This window comes from Sceloporus undulatus, chromosome 8, assembly GCF_019175285.1.
Source record: "Sceloporus undulatus isolate JIND9_A2432 ecotype Alabama chromosome 8, SceUnd_v1.1, whole genome shotgun sequence".
Taxonomy (NCBI): domain Eukaryota; kingdom Metazoa; phylum Chordata; class Lepidosauria; order Squamata; family Phrynosomatidae; genus Sceloporus; species Sceloporus undulatus.
In genome coordinates this window covers 29749099-29773930 of record NC_056529.1, presented here as the reverse complement: position 1 = coordinate 29773930, position 24832 = coordinate 29749099, and the positions used below count along the sequence as shown (strand labels likewise).

General features: G+C 40.1%; 1 protein-coding gene across 3 annotated transcripts in view; it reads left to right on the top strand.

Annotated features, from left to right (window-relative positions):
- LOC121914234 (transformation/transcription domain associated protein) overlaps positions 1 to 24832 on the top strand; it is a 145411-nt gene that overhangs the window by 38725 nt on the left and 81854 nt on the right. For all 3 annotated transcript variants that reach the window (XM_042437484.1, XM_042437483.1, XM_042437485.1), the window contains 9 exons: positions 14609 to 14728; positions 16377 to 16496; positions 17433 to 17597; positions 18607 to 18788; positions 19556 to 19754; positions 20125 to 20253; positions 20921 to 21187; positions 22293 to 22499; positions 24093 to 24251. In XM_042437484.1, the coding sequence (XP_042293418.1) occupies positions 14609 to 14728; positions 16377 to 16496; positions 17433 to 17597; positions 18607 to 18788; positions 19556 to 19754; positions 20125 to 20253; positions 20921 to 21187; positions 22293 to 22499; positions 24093 to 24251 (1548 nt within the window). The remainder of the gene's footprint in view (positions 1 to 14608; positions 14729 to 16376; positions 16497 to 17432; positions 17598 to 18606; positions 18789 to 19555; positions 19755 to 20124; positions 20254 to 20920; positions 21188 to 22292; positions 22500 to 24092; positions 24252 to 24832) is intronic.

The window sequence follows — 24832 nt, the reverse complement described above, 5'->3', positions numbered from 1 at the left end:
GCCCTTCTTTATTTCTCTTTCGATCACTCCTTCTGTGTGTGTCTCTCACTCTCTCTGTGTCCTTCTCCATGCCACCCGTTTTCCCTTCTTCCTCATCTGTCTGTGCACGCTTCCTCTAGTTGAATCTTGAAAATGAAATGATGAAAACAAGTCTTTTGAAGGATTGTCTCAAATTCTTGTTGAAGGATTTGTCTCAAATAAAGCCAAGGACGATTGGATATTTGCTGAGGGCCATGCAGGGCTTTCGGGGTTTCATGCTGCCCACCCCTCTGAAAAAAAAAAAGAGTCCTAATACTATGTATGGAAGACCGTGGATAGTGTTCTAGTTTCTATGGTATATGGAGAAAAACACAAGGATGGCAGTGTCACCTAATAAAGAAGTGAAGGCAAGAGATCTGCAAGAAGCAACAAGAAGCCACGTTCCAGTTAAAGACAACCTGTTTAATGAATTTCATGCCCACAAGTGGTTGCTGATGTCTTTGGCCTCATGTATGAAAAGGGGACTGCCAGTTTTGTCGGAGAAAATATGTGTTGACAGCTGCTAGCCACGATCGTATGAGGTGAGCAAAATCTCATGAAGATAAATAAGGAAATACGATGAGCCTCACATGTTCAGAAGACAGAGCCTCTAAAACTGTAGTGATGGGAGTGGGAGGCAATAGACAGTCGGGGTAATGCCTTCATATCTTGCTTATGGGTTCTTGGAATCATTAGATTTGGCCTTTGCAGGAAGGCAGATTACAGGTTGCTGAAACTTGCGTAGATCCTCTCTGAGCTTTTGTGTACCTTTCTAATCAATATTCCTGGTCTTTCTTTCTTTTCTTCTTTGTTCTTTTTTACTTTATTGCCACTTCCAGGTCTTTCTTGTTCAGTGTTATCCGGTTTGGAAGCCAGCCCCGCACAGCATGTTCACAGTTGACGGAACATGGATCTAAAAGGCATGGGACCCTTGGTCCTTATGATTGCCATTGCTATCTGCATGGCCTTATGAAGAGAAGCGAGGAGCTCTGCAAAATAGGAGATGGTGGCACTTGCCTGTGCTATTGACGTTGCCCGATTCGATTCTGGGAATCGAAGGCAAGGAGGAACGGGTATGAAAGACGTTCTCATGTCCTGTGGTGTTGGTTTCTGGTGAGCCTAAATCACTCTGTTCTTTGCATATTTTAATTATTTGTTATTATTATTTTGACAATCGGAATTTGCCTCACCTGCATGTATTCTGTCATGACTAACACAGGTTTGTGCCAATTGCTATTATGTACATACTTCATAAAATAGTCTATTTTATTAATGTGATCTTTACTTTCTGAAACAGAGGCTGGGCTTTTCTGTGCTTGGCTGACCGAATTTATTCTTTTTCTTCACATCTCTAGGTCGCCAGCTTCCCTTGTTCTCATACATCGTGGAAGTCTCTGTGCCTGCTGTTATGCGCAAGCCTGGTTATGCCAGCTAGGAGGTGTTGTGTCAATCAACTTTCTCATTGAGAGGTTACCCCTCATTTGGGTTCTTCAGAACAGGCAGACCATTCTCAAGGCACTTGCTATTGTCATGATGGACCCTAACAGGAGCTGGTATTTTGACACAGTTATACCTTGCTTATTGTTAGTGTCCTGATTGTCGGCTGCTGTAAACTTATTGCTTTCTGTTTTCCCCCCCACAACCTCTTGTAGTCTGAATCCTGTATGAACCTTCAGCGAAAGGAAAGATACTGGTGTCATTTTTAAGGAACAGACTGGATTCGTGTACATTTTTTAATGGTTGCATTGTCTTTCTCTATCTTAGACGATCACAGAGTGCGTGTAGCTGGTAATAGTTTTACAGGTATGAGTTGTTATGCCTATGTTACTTACCTTAAGTTATGTAGAGGCAGTGTAGATATAATGTGTTTGCCTCTTTAACCATACCAGAGAGATCCTGGCGTCTAATTTTTCTCCCCCTTGTTCCTATAGGCAGTGCAATTTAACCCATGGTTACGTTAACCAGGACCTTAACCAAAAACCATTAAAACCATGGTCCAAGTCCTGGCTAGAAGGGGGGAACCCTGATCAGCCTAACATCTGTGTCATCCTTCCTTCATCACAGTGAAACACTAAGAGTTGATTGTTCTGCTGAAAAGGGGACAACAATGTGCATGAACTGAGACTTGAAATGAATACATGGTGCAAGAAACTGCTTTTTTCCCTTTGAGTAGTCTTGTATCTAAGAGGGTTTTAACCTGTAATGTATGGACCGTGGGGAGGTCCATTGTGTCCCCCTCAGTGATGGGGCCACTAGTGGCAATCCCCCCCTTTTTTTTTTCCTTTCATTCCTATTAGTTTTGACAATTATGTTTAATTACTTTTTTCCCCCAGAGGATGGGGTTGGGTTCATAGGTACTTAACAGATCAGTGACCCTAAAAGGTAAGAACTACAAATCTGAAAGACTAACATTGGTTGCAGAAGCAAATCAGAGAGAGTTTGCGTTGGTAGTTCTTTATTTAGTTTTTTCTGTCCTTAACATGTTAGGAAAGTACAGTAGGAGGAATAAAACTAGAGTTTTTACAGCTAACTGAAAATGTTTATGATACAGCTTAGTGCTCTACTCGTTTTGCAGGAATCTTGTTTTACATTCAAGTATTCTTGATGCCTTGCTTTGGAAGTATTCATAGTGAATTTATTCTAGCTTTTAAATGATCTGGTATATTTTATCTCTCTTATTGAATTGCAAGCCTTCTAATGTCACAAACTAGAATTTTCATTGCAAAATGGTCATTTCATTGCTGAGTTGGAGTCACTTGAAGCTTGAGTTTGGGCTTAATGCATCTTTAAAACCCGTTAGGTGTCAAATGGAGCTGTTGCAATGGCCAAACCAACCCTCGAGCAGCTCTTGATCAGAATGTTGCGAACCCTCTGAAGGATGAAGAGAAAAAGAAGACATCCTCACAACCCAGGAAGTCCTTCCACCACGGACCATGACTGGTGCGTGAGTGACCTTCCAAACTCCACTGTGCGGAGCAAGCCATCATTCTTTGCATGTGCTTGCTCAAGTCACAAAAGGAAAAGTGTCACTGTGATCATGGAACCACACAAAATGAGTGAGACTGTTGATTGAGGGAATTGTTTAAATTTGGTTTACATGTTGCAAAAGTTCATCGAGCATGGAGTCTGAGGTTGTGATGGGGTGTGGAAATAAAAAAGTTGACTCCTGTTTTGATTTACATACTTGTACAGTTTAGAATTGTGGTTGCTCCACATGGTTGTATTCTGAGGAGGGGGGGCATTGTTTTACATACAATTCATGATAATTTCATAACTGGATGTGAGCAGTGTTGGCATGCACATGGTCATATTGTTTTGCGTAGCATGTTGTGGGAAGGTGACCTTTGCAGGACATGGCAACGTGCCCCAGAACTTACAGACACTTGTAACCCAGATTAAAGTGGCAACAGAGTCATGGTGTTTGCATGTCGGAAAGATTCATTTTGCGGTGCCTCTTTGTGCAGTAGGTGTCCACATTGTGTAAAGGTCATCTAATTGGGGGATCCGTTATTGGTTGGAACCCCCATTGCACAAGAGCGCCATTGACCTCCATTAAAGTTCTCTAAATTGTTCGATTATGAAGTAACCTTTTGTGATTGTAAATCACACTCAACATCGTAGGTGACATCTTGTCCGAAGTTTTTAAAAGCATCAGCCTTCAGATTACTTTTAAACTTGTTTTCTAATCTTTTTAATGTTTTTTTGTTTTAACTTTTTAAAATGGTATTTAATATATTTTAGTCTGTTTACTGTGATTTTTTTAATAGAGGAAAAGTGATTTTGAATTTAATACTGTAATGTTGTACTGGTTCAATCCCCACCAGTCCAATCCATCCGCTTGGTAGTAGAAAAGTAGCTCAACATACTGGCCTAAGCTTTTATTTCCATTCTTGTTCCTCTACTCCTCATTGGATGAATATTTGAAGCTGGTTCATCAACCTTTATATAAGTCTCTGTGAGGGAAAAAAATCAGGGTGGTGGTTACAGCACCATGTCACACTTTCTTCTTTGCCTGTTGCTATTTTTTTTCTCCAGACATGGTTCCTCCAAAAAAAAACACTGCTTAGACATCACCAGCAAATGCTCAGTTGGTTTGATGGATGGGGAACACCTTCTGTACCCTCTCAAACCCAGCTTTTTACATGGATCTAACGTTGTCGAACACAAGTATTTCTATTACGAGGTACTTGCATTGGCTTACTGATCACACCTTCAGATTAAACTTTATTAATTTTTTTTTTTTTATTTTTTTTTATTTATTTTTTATTTTTTTTTTATATTATTTTTTTTTATTTATTTTTTATTTTATTTTTTTTTTTTTATTTTTTTTTTTTTTTTTTTTGTTTATTTAATTAATTATTTTTTTTTTTTTATTTTTTTTTTTTTTAATTATTTTTATTAATTTATTTTTTTTTTTATTAATTATTATTTTATTTTTTTTAAATTTTTTTTTTTTTTTTTTTTATTTTTTTTTTTTTATTATTTTTTTTTTTTTTTTTATTTTTTTTTATTTTTTTTTATTTTTATTTTTTATTTTTTTTTAATTTATTTTTTTTTTTATTTATTATTTTTTATTTTATTTTTTTTTTTTTTTATCTTTTTATATTTTTATTCTTTTTTTTATTTTTTTTTTTTGTTATTAAATTTATATTTTTATATTTTTAAATTTTTTTATTTATTTTTTTTAATTTTTTTTTTTAAATATTTTATTTTTTATTAATTTTATTTTTTTATTTATTTTTTTTATTATTTTTATTTTTATTTTAAAATTTTATTTTTTATTAAATAATACTGCAGTTTTGGGAAGCAAACTGGAGTGCATTTATCTTGTTGTTCCTTTGTCTGCCAATCAGTGTCGTAGTGATTGTGTTTGTGCCACATCTTTGCTAAGGCTCTTTTTTTGAAGACATTTTTCTGTTGGAGCTATTTTTCCCCTTTTGCTGTCCTGCTTTGCTGTGAAATGTCTGTAAGGTGAAACAGAATTCAATTTTAATAAAAACCAGGAGTTTTGGAAACCATTTTATCTTGTCCGATTCACTTTTGAATTGAAATTGGATATTCAGCCTGAGCTATCTTTCCTTATCGTTCAAAGTCTAGGGTAGAGAGATGCAAACTTTTTAAATCATCTGGAATTGCTTACAAGTCAGGCTGTGTTGCCTGGTCAAATTAAAACAGTGACAAGGAGCCTTCTGAAATGTCAAAGTTGATGTTTTGGCTTGTCTTCTTGCTTTAAGGTCTTCTTAAAAAACAATTAGCAAAGTAATTGAAAGTTGAGCCAAATGTTCAGTATTGAAGAGTTTCTTCCCAGGTTGTCTGTTGTCTGTCTCTGTTCAAAGCGTGTGTGCATAGGCTAAGCATTGTGTCTTAACTTCCAGCTTTTGAATTTGTGGAGGCTGAAATAGTGCCTTGATGAATTGCCTGCTACAGAGTCTTCCTTTCACTCGTACCTCTCGAATCGCTGCGCTGAGTAAGTTCATTAACACTTGGGTTTAGCTTGATAGGCTGCTTTGTCAGGATGGCAGCAGATCTGACAACAGGAGTGCCCTAATACAAAAAGCAGTGGACCTCTAAGAGGCTTAAAGTGCTATTTATTTACTGTAATGTTGGATGAGTGGAACTTAAATGTATTAAACCAAGGGTGGGAATCATGCAGTCCATGCCCCATGTAGCCTTAGGCTTTCAGAGTCATGTTTTTGTTGAGAAATCCATATAGAATAGACCTCCATTTGTGGCCTCCTGCATGTTCTCACCTTGAATAGTTCACCCCTTGCTATGTTTTTTAACATATAAAAAAGCTGGGGGAAAAAACCCCAAATCCCCACAGATCTGCACTTTGCATTGGGGCATTTTTAAAGCCAGGTTGTACCCTTGGAACAAAAATGTCCATGTCATTTTTCATGAACCATTATGCCATAAAGCAGTGGTTCCCAACCTGTGGGTCGGGACCCCTTTGGGGGGTCGAATGACCCTTTCATGGGGTCGCCTAAGACCATGGAAAAACCCTATTTAATTACAGTTAGAATAGCAATGAAAACAATTTCATGGGTTTGGGTCACCACAACATGAGAACTGTATTAGGGTCGCGGCATTAGGAAGGTTGGAACCATGCTATAAAGAAACAATACATGCTCTGGTTTGCCAGTAGTTGACTCCTCTTGGGGAACATTGAAATTCCTCTATTGAAATTGGGTGAAAATTGGAAATCTTGGCAGAAAGCAGGACAAATGTAGGGAAATAACATTAAAACCAGTGGTCCCAAACTGTGCCTTTAAGGATTTTGGACTTCAGCTCCCGAATCCCAGACTATTGACCAAAACATGGCTAAGGCTTCTGGGAGCATAACTCCAAAATCTCTTAAAAGGTTACAGTTAGCGGACCACTGCATTAAACATATGGTAACCATAGTTGTGATCCTAAATGTCAGCATGTTGCATCTCATTGTAGGTCAAAGAATACAATCCCAATACCTGGAGGCATGGCTGGAATATGTTGGTTAATCCCAGCTAGATCGACTCATTCAGTTAGTGTTCAGTTGTGAGACAGCACATAATAAATAAATTTAATGGATCAGTGGTCTGCTTAAAAAAGTACTAAAATAAATTAGGGCTTGTGGTTCATGATTGTAAAAGGCTATTATTAAAGTATTGACTTTATAAAACTATAGATGGGAGCAAATACATGGCTTATTTCAAGCATAGTAGAGAGCCTAAACACCTTGCAATTACCATATCCTGTCTGATCTTGGCATCTTAGTAGGTCAGGCCTGGTTAATACTGTGGTGGGAGACCACAAAGAATACCCAGTGCTGTAGGCTGTATTTCAGAGGGAGACAATAGAAACACCCCTCTTGAGTGTCTCTTGCCTATGAAAATGCTATGAAATTAGGGGTTGCCCTAAAATGACAGGTGACTTGAAGACAAGTACATAAGCTGTCTATAGAGAGGTGAAAATGAGAGAGAGTAGAGAGAGACTATATTGTATCTAGATGTATTAAAACAGATTCATAAGGTGGCTTAGTCCTTCTGGCGTATTTTATTCAGAACATATGTCTAAAACCACTTGCTCGGAAGCAGATTTCTTAAATTTGCTCTTGACTCTGACTTCAACCTTTTGTCCTCATCTCTCTTGGAACATTTCGCTCTCTTCAGTCACGCTGATGGTCTGGAATTCCAAATGTCTTTGGAAAATGGCCCGCTTATAAAGCTACACATATCATATTTTGTTGACCTCCTCCTTCTGCAGCCTGTGCTCTTGGCAAAGCATGCTAAGCTCTCGTTAATTTAGGGAGAAATCAAAGGAGTGTGACATAGAAGTAAAAACAAGAATTGTTTCTCACCCTTTTTGAGTTTCCAGTTAATAAGGAAGCCCGTTTTCTCTTTGTTTTTTGCAGATGCTTAGCTGCTTGCAATTACTTGCCGCAGTCCAGAGAGAAATCATTGCTGCACTTTTAAGGCATTAATCAACAAACAATGAACTCAGGAGGCAGGCGAAGCTTGCATGAGAAAGGTTGGTGCATGAGACAAGCACCTTTGTATTGATTTTGTTTTCTTTTTCTGGAGGTAGAAAAGTAACAAGGTGCTGTGTTGCCACTGGGATTAATGGTTGCTCTTGTATATCTGTGTTCGCGTGGTGCGTGTAGTAATTGGTTGTTGTTCTGTTTTCTTTTGCAAATGGCCAGTTGGGCATTAGCTTTTCCACTACATCTCGATGCATCCCCCCCTCCAAGGCAGAGAACATTTTTCCCTAAGGTGCTCTCCTGGTGTCATGCTGCCACTGGCCCCATTATCTGGGGAGTGGGTTGTTGATGTTGGTAGTATAATGTGCTTTAATGCATTTAATTAGTGCCTAAATGGCTCATGTAACTATTGATTGTTGTTATAGTTTGCATCAAATTCCGAAAGGAATTTCAGGGCTGAAAAGGGCATTAAGGTAAAGAAAAAATGGTCCTGGGCTCATTTTGTAGATAATCATTGTTTTTTCTGCTGGCAGGGCTGAAATGTTCAAGGAACCTGGAAGGTGGGTTGTTGTAGTGTTGTTGACCATCCTTCATCTTGATGGTAGCGTTTGTGTGAACAAGATGCGCTTATAATTATTCATGACATTGGCTAGTCATGAAAGTGGAGCATTCATTCAGGATGGAGAACCTTTTGCCCTCCAGATGTTTGGGGCTTCCACACCTGGAAGTACAGCCATCATGGCCAAAGCGTAAGAGATGTGGGCATGCAGTACAAAACATTTAGAGGGCCATCATGATAAATATATCATTATAATCTTTTAGCCTACATAACAAAATAGCACTCTCTTAAACCCTGTCTAAAAGCTTTGTGCTAAAAACCTTTTGCAATGACACCCACCCAGTCCCTGCTATCTTATCAAAGATAGACCTTTTTATTGCAAAGGTTTTAGCAATATGTTTTTTGGCATAATATGCATTGTAAAATAGGGATATGGTAAATGCTTGAATAGAACTACTTCTGGACTGAGGGAGATTGTTTTACTCCCTTGCAGTTTTTGGAAGGTGCTACAATTGAGGTCGACCAGATTCACACGCACCATGAGGCCTTTGCTTATGATGCTGGGTGGACTACCGAAGCTTGACACTGAATGTTTGTGAACCGCCTGGACTTCGTATACACAAGACTCTTCCCTAACCCTTTAATGACAAGTTCTGCGATCAAATGATGGTAAGGAATCCGTCTGCTTGAATTACCATTTATGACAAGGCACCCTGAAAGCAATGTTTCTTGAGAAAAGGCTTAAAAGCGATTGAATAGTTTTGCGCAAGCATTTTTCTTCTCTGCAGTTTGTTAGTTTAGTAGTTGTGTTGCCTGGTAGTTGATTGAGGGAAAGGGGGAGTGAACAGATCCAGTTCGAAGCCAATGTGAAAATCATTCGCTTAAGAGAAATGCTATGTTGGATAAAAACATGCCCCTTTTTCAAAAGAAGTCAGAGAGATGGGTGACTGCCTTGTCAGTGTTTAATTTGGAAACTTTGCTAATAGTATGTTACAGATAGGACTTACCAATATTTCAGAGGGGAGTTTCAGTGTTCACACCAAAATAACCCTTGGGAGAGCCTTGGAACAACCCTGGTTCTGGAAGATACCTCCCCCATTAAAACAAAAGGAACAAACATAAAACACACAACCATCTGAAATCTCAAAATGACAGTGTGCTCCTAATATCATATAAGATTTTTATTGTAATTATTCATGTTCACTCAATTTGGATTTTTTTTTACAGCAACACCTGCGTAAATGGATGGAAGTAGTAGTCATTACACATAAAGGGGAGCAGAGGAGTGATGGAATGTAAGTTGACAGTTTTTTGTTCTGGGTTGACAAACTGAGCGAATTAGGGGAAGTGCAACTGATAATTTTTGCTTTGGTTCTGATTACCAGTGTATGACTCGTATCATGCGCTGTGTATGTGTGTGAGGAGAGAAACAGAGAGTGCTGTTGAATAAAGAAACACTGTTATTTAAGAATTGGTGTTTACCATTTATGATATTGTAGTATCATTACTGACTTATCACCATAGTACTGATGCTGTCTAGAAGGACCCTTGCTTCTGAATGTGTGAAGGAACATCTCAGGAATACCCTCTTTTTCAGAGTGAATTGAATTCAAGATGTATTTGCCATGAGTGCTCTGTAGCAAGAGACTGTAAATTTCATTGGAAACGCATCCCATGTTCATTGAATTAAATTAGAAGCCAAGACCCTGTCTTTAACAGTGATACATCCCAGAAAAAAACATCTTGGTCCTTAAGAAAAACATCCATCCTTTAGGAGCACACCTCTTAAATTAATGCACTGAATTTTCTGTCTCTTGCACAGATTATGTGCTGGAGTATCTTCATTTCTCTTTGAAGTAACAAACATATTTTATTGATTTAGTTCATACATTTTGTTTACAGAGTTATTAGGAAATAAAAACAACACGATACTTTGGCAAACGGGATGTAGGAAAAAATCAATCTTTGTAAAGCACTAGTTGTGCATCGCCATGATTAGATGTTTCTACGGTTTTGCAGTGTCTTGGAGCCAAAATTGAAAACCATTGGTCTCACAGTAGTTGACAATAGCAACAACTTCTTTCCCGATGATCTCTCTGCTTAATTAGCCTTTCCTGTCACAAACTCTTATATTGTTTCTTCTTTTAAAAAAGAGGAGTGAAAGTCTTACAAGGATATGTTCTGCTCTGAAGTGCTGAATACTTGGATATGTTAAGATCAATTTACAATGGCAGCATACTCGCACACAGGAGAATATACTGCTAGTTAGTTAAGTCGTAGAGTAGAGATGTCTACACCGCCTTTGAAGCCTTACTGTAGTACAAGCAAGGTGGAGTTAGCCAGTTCTTTGAGAGACACCATTCACTATCTTTTATTTCTGACAAGCAGGGCACATGATTTAACCAGGAGTTGGGACTGGTTGGCCTCCAGATGTTGGACTCTAATGTCCATCCACCCATTCAGCATAGCCATTAATGAGAGCTGCAGTCCAATAATGTATAGAGGGCCACGTGTTCTTCCCTTTAACAACATTAATGAGACTGCGGGAATAGGAACATCATGTTTGCTCCCGTAGTGTCTATGGAGCTTTGTTGATGCAAAACTGAAGTCCTGTTTTCTCCAGGATCTCTTTCATATAAGCCAGCCAGAAGAAAAGGCTGAAAGCTATACCTTTTCCAACTCTTGCACAGGAGTGATAGCATCTAGAAGTACGCCTTTTCCTGAACCTGTTCCAGTAATTAATATGGTTAAAATCTCTTTTGAAGCACAGTTTTGGCCTTCAAGTTAACTCTAATTTGAACCAACCAATTATAGGTTCTTTTTTGGCAATTATTCCAATGGGGTTGCCATTACCTTCCTTTGAGACTGAGAGAGTGTGACTGGCTAAAGTCACCAGTGGGTTTCAATGGCTGACAGGGATTTGACACTGATTCCTGGAGTCCCAGTCCTCACTCAAGCACAACACCATGCTCACTCTGTGAAAGGGGTGGGTAGGGTATAATCTGTTAAATTTGGCCGTTGTGATTTGGATGTTCACATCTAGTGGAGATTTCCCAGCTCCCAATCTATGATCAAATAGTATACTGAGGCAGGCTGGGCAAATATAGTCTCCATATGATTTTTGTATACAATTGTATCAGCCCTAGACTCCTAACAGGAGTGAGGAATGGTGGGAATTGCAGTCCTACAGCCTGGGCAAATGCACTTTGCCCACTACAAAGCACTTTGAAAGGGGCTATTACAGTTTGGAATTTCTAACATCGCCAAATTCTTGAGGATTAAATGCTTGCCTGGAGGGAAGCATTTTTGTCAAGACAGCCATAATATGTACACTTTATATAATGTGGGTGAGGAATGGAGGTAACCTTGGGTTATTTCTTATTGGGGGAAAAAAGCCCTCTCCAGGGCCTTAATTGACCTAGATTGGGCAAAATCGTGACAAAATATCTCCATTTTGTGTTTTTTCTAAAATAAAAAACCCAGCACATATTAAGCCCAGGCCACAAAACCAGCTGTGTGGGTTCCAAGTGCTCTTCTGCCAAGCTATATAGATTGTACTGTATGATTCTAACATGCTTCCACAGTCGATGTTTCACTGCTATAATTGTGGGCATTGCTGAACATAATAACAGACTATAGTAGACATAGCCATTTTAAATGGGTTAAGATACAGTTTTGTGTTACAGAGTGCTCCAAAAGTTATTGCTTGCCTTGGGGGGGGACGGTCAGCATCCCATATGAGTTTGTCTCCCTGCCATAAAAGCTGTTGGAAATAGACTTTGTCTGTTTCTCTGTGTGAATTGGATCATGAAAAACTCTTGCGTTACAGGAGAAGCAGCTCTCATTTTTAGATGGAGCGAATCATAAATAGAATAGCTGTCCTTTCCTCACCATGTATCTAAATAAGCCTTCATTTGTATCCAGGGGTGGTTTTCAGTTGGATTTGCTCTTGTGCGACTTGTCTTCTCTACGAAGCTAGAACAAGTGTCTTTGGACAAGCCAAACCACAAATTGTAGAGCAATGGAAAATATCATCCGTTCCTCTGTCACTTTGAAGAATCCAATGGCTGCATACACACTGCAGAAACAACCCAGTTTGAGCTCTGCTCGGGGGGTCACAACAATTCCAGTTCCCAGAATTCCATAGCATGAGCCAGGGCAGTTACAGTGATGTCAAAGGGGTTATTTCTGCAGCGTGGATGCAGCCTAAGTCTCTCTGTCTCCGTAACCCTTCTCCTTTTCTGTATGGCGGCTTGCACATCATGCTCTGATCTCCATTCCTACCAACGGATGGGAAAAACCATAATCTTTATGGCTTCATATGCATTTGCATAGAAGGGTTTGCATTCCCATTCTAAGGAAGCAGTGCTTTGTGGTAAGCAGATTTTCACTATCACAGATCAACACTAGACCTCTGTGAAGCTTGAAGAACGCATCATTGAAACACCATATCTCCACTGTGACTCGAAGCAGCTTTATTTTGGCTGTCTGTAACAGGCCTCTGTCACCTTACAAGGTGTCCCTTGGTCACCCTTTGAAAATTCAGCATAAGGATTATAATTGGGATCATTCTGGATCCTATTGCATTCTTTCCCACTCCCACAATGGTAACTTGAGGCTTTAATATCATTCTGTATCACAAGGAAGAAGTGGGCTGGTGTCCATGAAAACTCATGCTGCAAAATCGGTCTTTCAGGTGCTGCTAGACTCCTTTTTGCCTCCTTTCCTCCATTTTATGCTACAATGGGCTTAACACAGAAAACTACTTTCATTCTGTGCAATGTAAGTCCCTGTGTAGGACTTTGATCAAGGTGATGATTTTAAAAATATATAAATTGTCCCTGTCCTCTGCCCATTCGTGATGCCACATGCATTCAAAACTATGGCTCCATACAGGCTGCCAAAATAAAGCTGCTTCGGGTCACTTTGGAGGTATACTGTTTAATTGATGCATGGATCCTAAGAGTAGAAGCTGCGCCAAAGCTGCTCCAAAGTGACCTGAAGCAGCTTTATTTTGGCCTGTCTGTATGGGGCCCATGTTGCTATTTTTAATGCACAAGCTTTATTAAGGTATTCCCAGACATGTTTGCTGTGTTTATGGTGGGACTAAAGATTGTTAGTCTGTTGTGTTTTTTTTTTAAACAGTTCTTGCCCTATTATGTCTTGAAAGGAATTTCTTTTTCATTCGTTGTTGTCTCATGTGGGCCCTGTCTGCCTCCCCAAATAATCTGAAAGCTGCTTTCACTGTCTCATTCATCTTTAATCTTCTTTATTTTTCCTCCCTTGTGCGCAAGTTTACATTTTTAAAAAATATTTATGGGAAGTTGTGTTTATTCGGCATGTATATGAATAGCAAACTGAAAAAAAAAGATGCTTTTCCTCCCCATCCTCAGGAGAGCATTTCCGAGTGCGGGAGATGTTCCTTGTCTCCATTCTCTCAGTTTGAGGTGAGAACATATCCCTACTAAAAAGTCAGTTTCTGACTCCAGTCCTGAAAGCACAGCATATACACATAATTTTTTTCTTTTTGCATTTGTGGGTTTCTTTTTTGTCCATTGCTGTTCATGCTGTGAATTTTTGTTCTTGTTTTGGTTCAGCCTGCCATGGAAGGGGTAGAGGTGAGAATTTTCAGTGGAGGCACCAGGAGGTTGTTCGTTTCTCGTTTCAGTTCTTTTCTTCTCCCCCTTTTGTATCTCTTGGTTCTTTCCTCCCCTTCTTTTGCTATGGTTTGTTTAGCTGTATTTGTTATGTATTGGGCAGAATGCATTGTGCCTTTGAGTGCAGTGCTGTGACTTGTCCTATGTATTTTTATTTTTCGTCTGTGGCGGAGTTGTCTGAGTAACACTTGCTGTGATCTGTGAAGGACTTTTAAAGCATGTTCTTTCTTTTTTAAACAAGAAAATAGGAAGCCTGGGTAGCAGTTTTTTTTTCACCTCTTGAGTCAAAATGTTTTAGGTTGCTAATGTCAAAAGGGACAGATTTAAAAGCAACCTCAAGATCCCCACTTCAAGTCGGGCTCCATATCTGGAAGTGTAACCACCTTATTGGACCTGATGTGTACAGTGTTTGTGCATGCACATTTTCCTTCCCTCTTCTCTCTGGCATTCGTCCTAACCTGACACTGAAAGCTATCCAAGTGGTCAGCAGAGGAGTTACCATAGTATCTTTAGATGAAAAACCAGAAGCGGCAGAGTTGTCTTGTCGAAATAGCTAGCCCAGGTGAGCCGTCGAATCCTAACGGTGGAGACTGAAGGCAAGACAACTGTTATCGTTTTGTCCAAGTCAGGTTTTACTTTTGAGAGTCACTCCCAGCTTAGTCACACAACATTGGACATTGCTGTCATTCCATTAAAAAAAAAGTCATACAATGCCACTATGCAAGAAAAAAGGTTTCCTTTATACCCTGGGGTAAGTAGCAGTGGTTTAACTCCTTGCTTTGGTTTGCCAGCCATGCTAACATCTAGGAAGAGGAAAATCTAGTTCCAGTTAGGGTCTGTGGCGTGTCGACTTCAAACGCAGGCTTTTAAAAATACAAGTCAGATGGATGCTTGCTAACATTTCCATTTTATCTGTAGGAAATGAAGATTTGCTCGGCAATTATAAACCTATTTCATCTGATCCCGGCTGCTCCTCAGACGCTCGTTAAACCCTTGCTCGAAGTTGTGATGAAAACGGAACGGGCGATGCTGATCGAGGTAAAGTGGCACTTAATTTCCCTAATTGCTTCCATTCTTCCATTTGTAATATTTGCTTTAATTGTCTTTTGAATGGTTCCAGCTCCCTTGTGTAATACATTTGATTTCAAACATTGATTTGTGGACGCTACTGTTTGCACACGCTTCCATTTTCCCCCTAAGAGTTTGGAAATGGTTCTTACAGGTTCCAAAGGTTCAGGTGAGATAGTAATACAGGTATGCCTCTGTTAACAAAGTGTGCCCGCGCCACCATAGACTTGGCAAGCCCTGGCTTTTAAAATGGGTGTGTGTGCACCCATTGAAAACAGTGGGTTTCAGCATCCACCTTTTTTGCTATCCATGGTGTGTGTGTGTGTGTCCGCAGTGGATTCCTCATTAATAGCAAGGGCCGACTGTATATTCCCGGATATTACTCCATTAACAGGAAATTCCTGGACACTACTCTTTAGCAGAAAATTAGGTACCAGAGGCAGAAATAAAATGGAAGAAGTATAGATGTGTTCCCACACCACACACACATACACACAAGAGCAGTCAACATATCTGATCAAACATTTTATTCAAGATTAGCAATATACACATGTGAAATAAAACAGTCAGGTCAGGCAAGCCTTGCATAAGTAAAGAAAAAACATTTTGAACCTAGAGACCACTTGAAAACTCTTCCAGAATATATCCAGGGAGGACTTTTTCTTCCAGCAGCCTCCAGTTTTCTTATGACTTCCATTGTGGTGGTGGCCTATCTCATAGAGCTACGCTTCTTTAGCATCCTGGGAATAGCTTGTGAGATAGGCCTATCTGCTATCCCCTTTTCTCTGTTTTGTTTGTTCATGCATGCTCTTTAAGGGCACAACAACTGCTTTTTACCTTTTCTGTTGTCGGCAGGTACACAGGATTATAGCAGGATTGGCTGGAGTAGAATCCTGCTCTTTCCCAACTCAGATCTTTGTTTATTGAACTTACTGCTGATATGTTGCTGCAGTACAATTCTAAATGTCAGTGCATTTCTAGCCCTCCTTCACCATCCTTCCAAGGAGAAAGGCTTCAGAGGGACTAAAACCCTTGCAAAATGGAGGCTTGCTCTTTATATGCATTTTAAGAACCATGCAGTTGGATCAGGACTACAAGCACAGCTATGTGTACTTACCCTTGACAGCCATTTTTATGTCCTACTGTGAGTGCCAATGCCAATTGAAGTGAGGCAGATGGCTATTAGGATGTACATCATGGTAGCCCAAGTGTGGAAATGGTTTCTCCAGAGAGACCTACCTGATGCCACCTTTGTGGTCATTCTGGAACCAGAAATCTGCATGGTTTTTTTGTGATTATTTATTAATTGTATTCTGTCATACTATGTGGTAAGTCAAATAGAGAACAAAGTTAATGGGTGGCATTGTCAATATACATTAAATAAAGAAAGTTTAGAAATATTATCCTTCAGCCTGTCCTGGTGTTTCAAACGTTCCTTCCTTAAAATAACAGGAAAGCTCCAGACGCACTAAAGAAATTGAAATTCTAGTTTCAGGATTTTCTGGCCTATTTATAAGTCCAGAGACATTCGTAGACAAAGAACTGCAAAGCTGTGCAACTCTGAGCTTGCCCACAACCTAAATTAAGATGAATTTTTCTTTGTGGTTTGTTTTCTCAGGCCGGCAGTCCATTCAGAGAACCATTAATAAAGTTTCTGACACGCCACCCCTCCCAGACTGTTGAGTTGTTTATGATGGAAGCAACCTTAAATGATCCACAATGGAGCAGAATGTTTATGGTACGTATACATCTATATATCAAGGTGTTTTCCAGGCATGAAGGAGTGGTACAAATGCAAACAGGCCCATTTCCTGAAATGTGATCAGAGTAGTTGGTGTGAACCACAAAATGGTATTCTCTGTCACTTCTGGGGCATATGTTCCTCTCCTCCATCCTTTCCTCCCTTAGCCCTAAACATTGAAGATCATGTTTGTATCTGCCTAACTATGCCTGTTACTCAGCGTTAAAAATTTCACTTCAAATGTAGGGTTTTAAAAAGATTCAGACCTGATTGTACCAGTTCATACCCTGTTGTAACCACATTGGTTTCCTAACCTAGTGGCTAACTCAGGCCCCAAACAGGCAGGCCAAAATAAAGCTGCTTCGGGTCACTTTGGAGGTATGCTATTTAAGTGATGCATGCGTCCTAAGAGTATGGAAGCTGCGCCAAAGCCACGCCCCAGTCCTTTCAAGACCAAGATATCTGAAATAATGTTTTGGTATATGTGTATTGTGTGTTTGCAATAATAACAGTGATTGTAACACCGATAATAAACACATATAAAAATGAGAGATAGCAATACTGTGTTACTTTACCATGTGCTTCTGAGAATTACACTTGGTAATGTACAGGAAATGCTTTCAGCACTTAAATTGTTCCATGAACATTAAACAACATTATTAGTTTCACTAGTATCTTAACCATGACAAGAAGATCTCTGCGTGATGTGCGAGCAGGTCTTGCACATGCCCCAGCCCTAAGTGAAGAATCAAAACAATTCTGCCATTGTCCCATCAATATTTTGACTCCAGAATGCGTTCCAGATACAGTGCATTCAAACACTAGATTGTTGCAACAGATTTTAAGCTTAAAATTACTAGGATGTATTTCAGGAGTTACGGACACCTTCCTTTGCCCTAATTGGCGTTGTTTTTCTTTTTAATTTGAAACCAGAGCTTTTTGAAACATAAAGATGCAAAACCTCTGCGTGATGTTCTGGCAGCCAATCCCAATCGCTTCATCACATTATTGTTACCTGGCGGTACCCAAGCGGCTGTCCGGCCTGGCTCTCCCAGCACAAGCACAATGCGGCTAGATCTCCAGTTTCAGGCTATCAAGGTAGGATATTCCTTCTAGCAAGTTACTTCTCCAAAGGGTTCTGAGGGTAGGAGGAAAGCAGTCCACAAGCAGTTTCCAAGGCCAGTTTTGTGGCCCTCAGAACTGATCACCAATTTGTGTGTGTGTATGGGGGGGAATTGTATCCAGAATTACAGTGTGCCCTTGCTATGTGCGGGGGATCCAGGCATAGTAAAAAATGTGGGAAACCATTGAGTTCAGCATCTGCCTTTTTTTTACTATCTACAGTGTTTGGCATGTGGAAAATACTATCTTTTAAACAGTATTGCTGTTCTGTGCTGTCAAGTCATTTCTAACTTATAGGCCTGTTACAGACAGGCCAAAATAAAGCTGCTTCGAGACACTTTGGAGGTATGGTATTTCAATGATGCATGAGTCCTAAGAGTCCAAAAGCCACACCAAAGCTGCACTCCAGTCTTTTGGACTCTTAGGACGCATGCATCATTGAAATACCATACCTCCAAAGTGACTCGAAGCACCTTTATTTTGGCCTGTCTGTAACAGGCCATACTAAACCTAGGGAAAAACTCTATCACGGGATTTTCTGGGGCTGAGAATGTGTGACTCAGCCAAGGTCACCCATGGTGACCTCTTGGAATTATCTTGGCAAGATTTGTTCAGAGGGGGCTTGCTTTTGCCTTCCTCTGAGGCTGAAAGAGGTTGACTTGCTCAAGGTACCTTGGTGGGTTTCCATGGCCAAGGGGTATTCGAACCCTGGTCTCCAGAGTTGTTGTTGAATGCTCATTGCATCACACCCGCAACCTGGACTTTTTTTTGGAATTCTTGTGTGCTTGGTATTGGTATTTTTTGGCATTTTTGTGTGCTTGTGTTTCCTCCCTTGGTTTTCTGTTTCTTGGCCTTATGTTAATAAGTCCTTAACATCTTTCTTTGGAACTACTGGAAAGAAAACATTAAATGGACATAAGTAATCACCCACTTAAGGCTATGTGGGTATTGAATACACACAAGTGTCCTTGTTTTGTTTTGACAGATCATAAGCATTATAGTTAAGAACGATGAATGTTGGCTGGCAAACCAGCATTCCTTAGTGAGCCAGCTCCGGCGAGTGTGGGTCAGTGAAGCTTTTCAGGAGAGGCACCGGAAGGAAAACATGGCTGCGACCAACTGGAAAGAGCCCAAACTCCTGGCATATTGCTTATTGAATTACTGCAAGTACGTAGATCTGTGTGTAGAATTGCTGTCTCTGAAAGTGAGCTCAGGTTGCAATTGAATCTGCAAAACAGGATCCCCAAGAGACAATAAGCAGTAGAATTAGCTACTCCCCCAAAGCTCCCCAAACATTGGAGGGCAAGCCCTTAAAAGAAAAAAAAAAAGCCTACTGTTGAAGATGAAAACCTGAAAATGGTGGAGGAAAATCCAGGGGTGGAATGGTTTGTTGGAGGGAGGGCATGGCTGACTGCATAGATCCTTAGGCAGGGATACCTTGTTAGGAGCTGAAGATGCATTGCCACATACTGTTTGCGACACCCAAATATTTTCAGCTTCTATTGTACATTGTTCTTCAAACTTGTACCTAAAGAAGACAGAAAGAGGTGTCCTGAAACCATTTAAAACTAAAATAGATGGCATCTACTGCTCAAACTGATTTGTTTCGTTTTTTAAAAAGAAGATGAAGTAGTAAGTGATGAAAGAGGTGCTCCCAGTCAAAACAGATAATACTAGTCTACATAAGCCACTAATATTTTTGGTGAGCCAGCTTTGGAAGCATAGACCTTTGGAAGTTTGGGTATTTTAAATATAGCCAGAGCTTGGGATAAGTTCCTTTTTTTGTAGATAGGACTTCTAGATTTTTCCCACCAAGATTTTGGGAATTGTGCAATATTTGCATTCCCCAAGGTCTAAAATAGCACATCTTGTAACAGCTATTATATTTCCTCAGCTGGCTGGTTCTTAGTTTTTGCCCTTTTGCATTTTCTCAGGAGAAATTACGGTGACATTGAACTGCTCTTCCAACTTCTGCGAGCCTTTACAGGCCGTTTCCTCTGCAACATGACTTTCCTGAAAGAATACATGGAGGAAGAGATCCCCAAAAACTACACCATTGCCCAAAAACGGGCCCTCTTCTTCCGTTTTGTCGACTTTGCTGATCCCAACTTTGGAGATGAGCTGAAAGCCAAGGTAAACTAAAATAAATTAAATGAAACCAGGTTGATATTTAGGTTTTCATTTCCTTGGGCAACAAAAGTTGCTTGCTTAAATGTCAACAGGAGCTCAATAATTGGCGAGGCCACTTTTGTGAAAATACCATGCCTAAAGAAGAGCAGTAATGGATGAAGTCAGCAATTCATCAAACTCCGTTTTGAATGGGCCTCATCTTGAATATTGGCAGACTTGTTTGCTTGCAGCCATTCCATTAGAAAGAAACTTAATTTCTATGGGGATTTGTAGTGTCCTGTGACATATTGCACATTCATTGGAGGTAAATGACACTTACAAAGAGTATGCTTTTATCTTTTCTTCTTCTTTTTTGCCTTTTTTTTGTCTGCAGGTTCTGCAACACATTCTAAATCCAGCTTTCTTGTATAGCTTTGAAAAAGGTGAAGGAGAACAGTTGCTGGGTCCTCCAAATCCAGAAGGAGACAACCCTGAAAGCATCACTAGTGTGTTCATAACAAAGGTAGTTCATTTTTAGGGCAGGGACAGCAGTAAAGGGTGGGGAACAACAGCCCTTGGGCCTGATCTCTCCAAAACCTAACACTTTTAAAACCCTTGGTTTCATTGCAAGAGATATTAAGTGCTTGCTTAACTTTTCCTTTGACATCAGTAGAATTAAAAGAGCTGAACTGGGAGAGCTGTGCTGGAGAGAGTTCTCAGGTCTGGGAGCCTAACCAAGAAGTGGGATTTGGCTTGTCAAACCAGATGTCAGTGAAGGGTTCTGTTTCCAAGCAGAGTTCAAGCAGATGAGAAATGGGTAGCTGGACTGCATCTCCCATAAACTCTTGGCAGTTGGCAACACTGGTTAGAGCTGAGGGAGATTATAGTCCAGCAACATTTGGAAAACCGCATATTCCTCACCCCTAATTTCTTGGGGTGTAGAGCTGATGGTCAGCCCGGGTGGACAGAAGCATGCCAGTACTTAAGAACCTTTTGCTGATCAGAGAAACCCTCTATCCTGCAGTTTTAATGGCTTGCCACACAGAACTATGGGTTGCCGGTTCTTGCTTTGATAACTTCTAACAGCCAATTTTGATGGAACATGCCCATTATAGATTTATTTGTTTGTTTGTTTGTTTATTTGGTAGTGTATGATTGATATTACTTCTCCCTTCCCATTTGGGGCACAGGTACTTGATCCTGAAAAGCAAGCCGACATGCTAGATTCCCTCAGGATTTATCTCCTACAGTTTGCCACCCTTCTTGTTGAGCACGCCCCACACCACATTCATGACAACAACAAGAACCGGAATAGCAAACTGCGGCGACTCATGACTTTTGCTTGGCCTTGTCTGCTCTCAAAGGCCTGTGTGGACCCAGCATGCAAATACAGTGGGCACCTGCTCCTAGCACACATCATTGCCAAATTTGCCATTCACAAGAAGATAGTCTTACAGGTAATGCCATTATGCATGTACAAATGAATATTGAAAAGATGCTCTGAATCTTCCCATGCTGAGTTTTCCCTTTGAGCTGGGCTTGGATACATTCTGGAGAGATAGGCAGGTTGTTGTTATGCATCCACCAACACAAATGCAGGGTTTCATCCAGGAAGCAATTGCAAAGTGTGTTCATGGGTGCTTCTTTTATAAAATCCTAGAGTTGGAAGAGACCCCAAGAGCCATCCAACCCAACCTCATTCTGCCATGCAGGAAGACACAACAAAGCACCCTCAGCAGATGTCCATCCAGCCTCTGTTTAGAAATATCCAAAGACTCCACCACACTCCAAGGGAGTGTGTTCCACTGTGGAATATCTCTTACCATCATGAAATTCTTCTTAAATATTAAGTTGAAAGCAGCTTACCCTGAGTTTTTTTTGTGGGCTAGCTACCAAGTAAACATGTCTAAAAGACTCCTGAAATGCCCCCAAACACTGTGAAATCATCCCCCATTCCCTAAAGAGAGCACTGGAGGGCATTTAGAAGCAAAAGATGTTCAACTGGGTGGGCTGATGCATTCCCCGAACTCTGGCAGTCACTTACCTCTGAAGTAAGTTTGTAGGAATGAGTTCAAAAACCCACCTAAAGAAGTAGGTGGAAGATAGTAAATGTACTTGGTAGCAGTGTTGATAGACACTGAGCCTGAGATGAGAGTGTTTGCTGCAAAAACAAAGGTAAGTGAGTTTTGAGACATGTGATGATGAGAATGGCAAGGAGGTTATATATCTTGTATAGCTTTCAGTTGAGCGCAGAGAGCCAGAGGCATACAATGATACGGTGAGCAAATTGGTTTTTCTTGATCTCTGAATCCTCTGAGCAAGTTTGTTTTTCAAAGCCTGGTTCTTGTGAGTAGAGAGGATAGCCGGGAGCAGCAGGTAGAAAAATCTTGTAGAAGATGTTAGACATGGAGATATGGAAGTATGGCCTAATCGTGTGAAACAAGATGTTAGCTACTACTTTATGCTATTCTCATGGTAGGCTTACAAATGTACCGCACATTGGTTCTGACATGTTTGCCTATGTTTTTTAAATAATTTTGTTCATCCTTTCCTTCTTTTTAGGTCTTTCACAGTCTCCTGAAGGCTCATGCGATGGAAGCTCGGGCTATTGTTAGGCAAGCTATGGCTATCCTGACACCGGCTGTGCCGGCTCGCATGGAGGATGGCCACCAGATGTTAACTCACTGGACGAGGAAGATCATAGTAGAAGAAGGTCATACAGTTCCTCAGCTTGTCCACATTTTGCATTTAATAGTCCAGCACTTCAAGGTATTTGCATCGTGATGATATTCTTAAGGTGTCATAGGATAGAAAATTCTCCCATCACTATGGGTGTCTCTGGATGTTTGTTCTCCTTTAAAAAACAACAACATGGTTTTACTGAGTTGATTGCAGTTGAATATGTTTTTTGGGAATCTGTTGAGTGAGGTTTTTGCTCATTTGGGGTTAGGTATCACACAGCCCTCCTGATGTAGTTGGACTACAACTCTCAGTCTGGCTCAGAATTGGCTTTGATGGCTAGGATTGCTGGGAGTTGCACTTCAATAACATTTTGAGGACTGCATGATTCCTACTCCTCTGGCAGTTAGTCAGTGGTCATGCTGGCCAGACTTCAACTTTGTATTATGAAATGACAATCTCAATCTATTAAATGTAGATCCAGTTCCATTTTACTGTGCTGTGTCATGTTCTTTTTTTAAAAAATAGTACATTTGATTGTTAATTCTGCCTTTGCATCTTGCTAGGCCTTTTTGCAAAACCACACAAAATCTCTCTTTCTCAAAGAAAGGAATGCCTCTGAGTGGTATTCTTCACTCGTACAAAGGGTTAACTTAATCTTGACCCAAATAACGTCCTGAAGAGGATTTGCATGGTATCAAACAGCTCACATAGGAACCCTGTGAGACCTTCATAAATGACAGAGAGCACAAATCAAATTTGGAATGGCTTATTTCAGGACAAAGTGCTTCGTAAATGGTAGTTTGTGTTGATTTTTTAGGCTGGAATTGCCTGAGGGTCAGGGGAGTAATTTTTGTGTAGGATGCAAACTGCTATATGTCTTGGTCCAGTGAACACTCCCTCCTTCCCTGTACCTAGTTATTTGGACTGCAGCACGAATGAGAGAGCTTGGCTGGTTTTGTCATTGTCGAATAATGCCCCAAAGGTTTAACACTATTAGTGGGCTGAGAGAGAGAGAATTGCAAACGAAGATGAAAGTAGTCTATAATCAGTTGGCCAGAGGCACTTAGAATACAATACAGTACTTAAACTAAAAAAAGCTTGCCTTTTCTCTGCATTGTAATGCTCTGACCCTGCTAGGTTTCAAATAATATTGGGGGAATAAGTGTGTCAGTAGGTATACTTAGCACAGCTTGAATTGAATCAGAAATGCTAGTGAATTTCTAATCTCTCCAACCTCATAATCTGCAAAGTATATTTTATCAATACAGGAAAAATCCATCCTTATGCTCCATCGCTTAAGGTAATGTGGGCTTCTTTTGCCCGTGAATATATGATGTGCCATCTCTGTGTATAACAATACTGATTCTGTTCAGTGAGGTACAAGACGCAGAGGCTTGTTCAGACATCCCCTCAACTGGTTTGCTCTAAGCATATGTTAGTTTTCTAACCATGGCTTGAACTTCCAAGTATCGGGTAAGCCAGGGTTTAGAATAGTCTGTTTGATCCAGATCACATCTCCTTCTTAATCCCTAGACTTACCTTTCTTTGTTCCACAGCTGCAGGATTTTGAAGGGATGGAAAGAAATATTTCACTCCTGCTCTAACTGTAAATGATTAATATGTAGAGAAAGTAAGCACATTGTACGTAGGAGAATAACCATGGAGGATTTTCCCCCTTAGGTTTACTATCCAGTGAGACACCATTTAGTGCAGCACATGGTGAGCGCCATGCAGAGGTTGGGCTTCACCCCCAGCGTTACTATTGAGCAGAGAAAACTTGCTGTGGATCTTGCCGAAGTGGTTATCAAATGGGAACTGCAACGAATCAAAGATCAGCAGGTAAGAGTACTCTAGTGTTCGTGACTTTAGGTAGGAAAGCAAAATTATCAGCTTTCCTACCTAAATAAATAATTTGAAGGACCATACTCATACTGTTACTTTTAATACTGTTGTTGTTACTTTATTCATTTATATCCCATCTTTCTCACCATACTGAGACTCAAGGTAGCTAACAGCGTTTTAAAATGATACTGATGAAAAACACAAAAGTTAAAAGAAAGTGTAAAATATACAATTAAACAATCATTTGTTAAAATAATTAAAATATTAAAAAGCATTAGACGATAAAAAACAAAACTATGTACAGACCCTTAAAAAAAAAAACTTGAAAGCCAGCACCACACAGCAATAAGAGCCCAACCTCAATATTTGTACAGGCCTGATGACACAAAAATATTTTAACCTGCTGTGGAGGAGAACAACAACAAGGCCAGCTTCACCTAGGTCTTTTCCCACCAAATGAGCCCGAGAAGGTGGTGGAACAGAGCTTTTCCAGATGATCTTAAAACCCTAATGTATAGGGAGATGATGTTGTCGTTGTGTGCTTTCAAGTCATTTCTGGATTACGACAACCTTAAAGA